Source organism: Asparagus officinalis, chromosome 6, assembly GCF_001876935.1.
Source record: "Asparagus officinalis chromosome 6, Aspof.V1, whole genome shotgun sequence".
NCBI classification, from domain to species: Eukaryota; Viridiplantae; Streptophyta; class Magnoliopsida; order Asparagales; family Asparagaceae; genus Asparagus; species Asparagus officinalis.
The window spans coordinates 6,262,445-6,268,362 of record NC_033799.1 but is presented as its reverse complement, the minus strand read 5'-3'; the positions used below and the strand labels follow the sequence as shown (position 1 = coordinate 6,268,362).

Sequence of the window (5,918 nt, the reverse complement as noted above, 5' to 3'; positions counted from 1 at the left end):
ACTTTGAGTTTCCTTTGCACTTAGAAGATAGAATATAAAATTCTCCCTCTCCGATTCTGGGTTCATCTCTACCAACAAAAAAGAGACTGGAGATAGAATATAAAATTCTTCCTCTCCAGGATTGGGTTCATCTCTACCAACAAACAAGAGACCAGGAGATAGAATATAAAATTCTTCCTCTCCGATTCTGGGTTTATCTCTACCAACAAACAAGAGACCAGGAGATAGAATATAAAATTCTTCCTCTCCGATTCTGGGTTCATCTCTACCAACAAACAAGAGACCAGGAGATAGAATATAAAATTCTTCCTCTCCATCATCGGGTTTATCTCTACCAACAAACAAGAGACCAGGAGATAGAATATAAAATTCTTCCTCTCCATCATCGGGTTCATCTCTACCAACAAACAAGAGACCAGGAGATAGAATATAAAATTCTTCCTCTCCATCATCGGGTTCATCTCTACCAACAAACAAGAGACCAGGAGATAGAATATAAAATTCTTCCTCTCCGATTCCGGGTTCATCTCTACCAACAAACAAGAGACCAGGAGATAGAATATAAAATTCTTCCTCTCCATCATCGGGTTCATCTCTACCAACAAACAAGAGACCAGGAGATAGAATATAAAATTCTTCCTCTCCATCATCGGGTTCATCTCTACCAACAAACAAGAGACCAGGAGATAGAATATAAAATTCTTCCTCTCCGATTCCGGGTTCATCTCTACCAACAAACAAGAGACCAGAATACTCCAATAGGTATACGAGTCTAAACTATTTCCCTAATCTCAACAGGAAGTTTCTGGAGAATATCACTCAGAATATTCTTAAGAATAACCTGAATACTCCAAATAGGTATAAGAGTCTAAACTGTTTCCCTATCCTCAACAGGAAGTTTCTGGAGAATATCAGTTAAAATATTCTTGAGAATAACCTGACTACCCCTAAACGGGTATATGCAGTGTCAACTTGACGACAAGAGCTGATTTCACAAGTACAAGATCATTGAGAGCACTTCAGAGCACTTCAGAGCAGTGAGGGCAGAGTTCTTGAGCTTCCGGCAACTCCTTGATATTCAGGCTTTGACTTGATTTTAAGAAGAACGACTATCTTACCTTGATAAGATATCGTTTCAAGTTCTCACTTTGATAAACGAAGTCAAAATCATTAAACCCCTCACGATTCAATCAGAATCTGTGATTCGGCGGTCCACGGGCTAACGCACCCCCGGCACAGGCAAAGATCCCACGCAAGCAGCGATCCAAACAACGATCCTGCGTTTGTTTCTAAAAAGTTGTAATTTTCTGTTTGTTGTGTAAAAGAGGTCTTATAAAAAGACTATTTCTTTTGAATTTATTGTAATCGACCGAAGATATAATGAATTCCATGACAAAATCAACTTTTGACGAAAACAGTGGGTTGCCTCGAAGACCGTGTGCGTTCCCTCAAAAACCGCGGGTTACCTCGAAGACCGTGTGCGCTCCCTCGAAGACCGTGGGTTGCCTCGAAGACCGTGTGCAACGGTTAGAAATAAAATACAAGAGGTTTAAATATAATTAAAAGTAATGAGTGAAATATTAAAATAGAAGAGGGGTTTTTTTGATATTATTGGAGCTCCTAACTAGGAGCTTGTTGGAGCTCTATAAAAGAAGGAGTGCCTCCCAAGGTATAATTTGTTAATTTTTTATTTTGAAAAGCTTGAGAGCTCTTGAGAGCATGCTGACTATGACTCCCAACTGGGAGCTTGCTGCACTTGCTCTAAAGATAAGGATCTTCTTGTTGATTTTCACCATTGGAAATGAGACTAATCATGCTTGGTGGCTACCCCTCCCAACAAGTGTCACTTCCAAATTTTGAGTTCTTGCTAACAGCCACCGGGCCAACAACTTGTCGGTACCTATTATGCTTGATTCGTAAATATTAACCAGCACCTAAAACATCTATAATTACTCTCTAGTAAATGCAACCAGTCTTCGATAACATCGCATGCGGGATGAAATTAGATATGCATATCTTCAACAGACACACGAACATCGTCCATAGTGAAGAATAATGCAGGTAACATCAACAACATGATCGTTGATATCAGGATCAGATTCTTAAAGCACAAAAAAAAGACCATACTTTTTTTTCACATATTGATAAACCTGCAGCAAATTACAACATTTCTTTCGGATTCCTAAAGCACAGAAAGTGGCTATACCTCTATACATATTTGAGCTAAGTGAAAACAGATACACTTCAATTTCAATCAGCTACCCTCTTTTACATCAGAATTATTTATGGAACCTAATGAAACTCAAAGTTAGGTTCTAAACATTAACGAGGCAATCATTAACAAAGATCTGTACAAATTTACCCATCTCAGTTTCTTCCTCGCCGGGCTTCATTTAGCGCTACCGTTGGCATCACTCGAACTCCGGCGATGCCTCCGGTGACTTCTCCCGCCCAAACGCCGATCCAACGTCGTAATCTCCATCTGGGCCTTAACGAGGAACTCCATCCTCTGAACCTCGAGCTCCTTGAAAAACCTCATCCTCTGCTTCTCAATCTCCACCGCCTGCATCGTCTTCCCCCTCTCCACCCTCTCGTAAACCTCCCCAAACCCTAGAACCACCCTCACCAGCAAGCTCCTTAATAATGATATATGTTGAAGATGACTAACCGATTGTAGACACTTGCTTCCCGACGGCATCTTGAAACCTTCCAACTGCATAACCTTCAAGATAAGAAAATAATGTTAGTCAAATTAGAATATCAAACAAGCAAACAATACAAAGAATCAACCTCCTGCTTGTGGGGCTGCTTGAGGTTGTCGCGGCGGAGGTGGAGGTAGCGCTCGCCCCAGGCGTCGATGAGGGCGGAGGTGGCGCCGTCGCTCCAGCTGTCGCTAGGGTTAGAGTTTGGGTTCGGGGAGGGGTTCTGGATGGGGAGGGCTAGGGTCAGGGTCTGGGGAGGGGGATGGGCGCTGGAGGAGGCGGCGACGGTGAAGGCGATGGAGGCGGCGACGGCGGAGGGCTGGGGATCGTCGGAGTTGGTGTCTGGGTTTGAGGTTTCGGCCATGAGTCTAGGGGTTTTTTTTTTTTTTGTTAAAGAGAGAGAGATGAGGGATTTTAGAGAGAGAGGGTGGGATTTGGGGGAATTCGGGATCTGTTGCCGACCGGCGATGCGTTATTTTTTCCTCCCTCCTCGACGGAAGCGTCGACGGGGGATTATATTTCGGGTTTTTTTAATGGTGGGGTGTTTGGGGTTTTTTTTCAGATAGGTCCCTTTGGGTGGGTGGTGCTTCTTTATTTGTCAAATTTATTCTTCATGTTTTTGTTTTTTTTTTCCGACATTTTTACATAACGTATTTTACTTATTTTTTTGACTTAAAGCACAGCGCTGTAGAAGGAAATACTGTAGTGGGATTTACATGTTCAATTTGAAAGGGCTTGCGAACGTATTATTCGTCAAAAAAAAATATGGCAAACGCTTGGGTTAATTGGTTGTAATAGATGTCGTAAGTTCTCATGAAGAATATAAAATATAAAAATCAATGTCGCCTCGTCAATTAAGCAATCTTTCCTAATTCGTTTCAGTTGAAATGGTATAGTTTCTATGTTATCGCTGAATTTGAATAAATAGCTCACACTATTTGGTATACTTCCTTTTCAGAAAAAAAATTGCTATATATATTTCGGAATAAACCTGAACATATATGTTGCATTACTTGTTGCGATAACATTTGCTATATTTACTTTTTAGCACATACCAAATAGTTCTGAAATCTTATAGATCGACTCCGCAATCTACAAAATTAGTAACAAACACAACGTTAAACAATGTTATATTCTGTTTTTCTTCTCAAGATGGAAAACTAAAGGAAAAACTTGTCATTTCTCATTTTGGCTAATCCAATAAATTGGAGGCTCAACATAAAATATGAATGTCAGGGTTCTTCATGTAAATAAAATGAAGCAAAGGGGGTTTCTGGATATTTTTGACGATAAGGGCTGGCGGATTGACGGCGTTCTCCCCATGTTAGATCAGGAGAAACACGTGAAGTAAAAGTCTTCGGCGTACGTGGCAGCATTTGAATGGGTTTGGAAAATGATGTCTTTGTGTTCTCAAACTAGGCCAGCGCCTGGAGGAAAAGTTTTGGGGTCCATCAAATTAAATTAAATGCGCTTCAGAGTCAATTTCAGCTGTTAGATTATTAAATTTTGAAATTCATCAGCAATTTTAATGATTGATATCTTTTTAAGTACATATCTTAATATTATGGGTGATCTCTATTAGATATTTTCTGAGGCGCATTTGATTGTTTTCTCACGTGATAGTTTTCTCACAAGCAGGGGAGAACCAATCCACGAAGTAACAAAAAAATCTTTTAACAAGGGTTTTCAAGTTATTACATGGAAAATTGTTTTTCACGTTTGTTTCACTTGGAATTCAGTAATAAAGGAAAGAAACGTTTGCGTTTTCATAAGTTCGGATACACAAATAAATATGGGGAACTACTTACTGAACATATAGTTTTTCTCTGTTTTCTCTTTGTTTTGTTGGGTTCGATTAATCCAACGAACCCAAGTGGCCCAACCTACTCGATTTTGGATTTGATTTAAAGTTGCCATCGATTCAAGTTAGGATCAGGATGCTAACCACATGGTCTGGTTAGACAGTTTCAAGTTTATCAAGTTGGGTGGTTATCTTGAACATCTAAAGGATAGGATCAATCGGAGTGTAATCCCACGGTTGTGATTAAACCATGATGGGTAGGGTTAATCACAAATATCTATATAAAGGGTGGGAGTCCCTCCTCTCAACCGTACGCAGAAAAGAGACATAATTCCCATCATTGGCTACGGGAGGAGAGAGGAGAAGACTTCCATTATTTTCATCGGTGAACGGTAACTTTAATCTGAATTTCTAGTTCAATTATTCATGTCTAGGGTGAACGGTAACTTTAATCTGAATTTCTAGTTCAATTATTCATGCCTAGATCATCAAATTATCCAACAGTGGTATCAGAGCCAGGTTGTGCATGAATTTTTGATCTAGAATTAAAGTTTTTTTTTCGGATTAATTTTTAAAAAAAAAACTTTTGTTTGCCGTCAAACTGCACCCGATCTTTGCTGCGGACAACTTTGATTTCATCATGGCAGCGGTCAATCTTGATTTTTCATCTTTGCTGCACATGATCCTTAATGGGATAGTTGATTTTTCATCTTTGGCAAGTTAAAATATCACGACTGTAGCCATGGCTATACCCTTGAACTTTTTTTCATCTTTGGCATAGTTGATTTTGTCCGGAACTTTTTTATTATTATTTAATCAACTATACCCTTGATCTAGAACTTAGATCTTGCAGCCATGGCCATGGACTCGGGCGGCGGAGGGTTTTGGGTGAAGGCGGCGGGTCTTGGGTCGTGGGATTAGGGTTAGGTTTTTTTTATTAGGGTTATAATTAATTAATTAGTATAATTAAATATCTTTTATTAATTGTGTTATATAACCCTATAACCCATTAAGTCAGACCCGATCCAGTATGTAATGGACCCGACCCGCTATAGTAATGGATTGGATCCATTAAAATTCTGATCCAACCCATTATGTAATGGGCCAGACCCATTAATTTCTAGACCCGACCCATTACAGTTTTGACCATTTATTTTATTTTGGTCGCTACAGATCCGTTTTAAGTCCGATTTGAGCCCATAAATAGTCGTTGGAAAGATCATTTTGTGTACTTTTCAACTATACAGTTTTTATTTTAATTTTATAAAGTTTTAATACAGGAATTTGGACAATTCATAAAGATTATTGTATGCACATAAAGATAATTGATTTACTCTGATTATATCCTTAATTCAGGTGGGGGTAAATATTTGGGTTCATGATAAAACGGACTACAGTATTAGATCAACCTATGG

The 5,918-nt window shown here is 39.2% G+C and overlaps 1 protein-coding gene across 1 annotated transcript; it reads right to left on the bottom strand.

The window, feature by feature from the left end:
- Nucleotides 2,113–3,458, bottom strand: LOC109845674 (trihelix transcription factor ASIL2-like). The gene is made up of 2 exons (XM_020414944.1): nt 2,791–3,458; nt 2,113–2,722 (listed from the first exon to the last, which is right to left on the bottom strand). The coding sequence occupies exons 1-2, from the start codon at nt 3,064–3,066 to the stop codon at nt 2,390–2,392; spliced, it is 609 nt and encodes a 202-aa protein (XP_020270533.1). The 5' UTR covers nt 3,067–3,458; the 3' UTR covers nt 2,113–2,389.

Coding starts and splice junctions, on each gene's coding strand:
- LOC109845674 (XM_020414944.1), bottom strand. CDS start 3,066: ATGGCCGAAACCTCAAACCCAGACACCAACTCCGACGATCCCCAGCCC. Junction 2,723..2,790: donor AGCAGCCCCACAAGCAGGAG/GTTGATTCTTTG, acceptor CTTATCTTGAAG/GTTATGCAGTTGGAAGGTTT.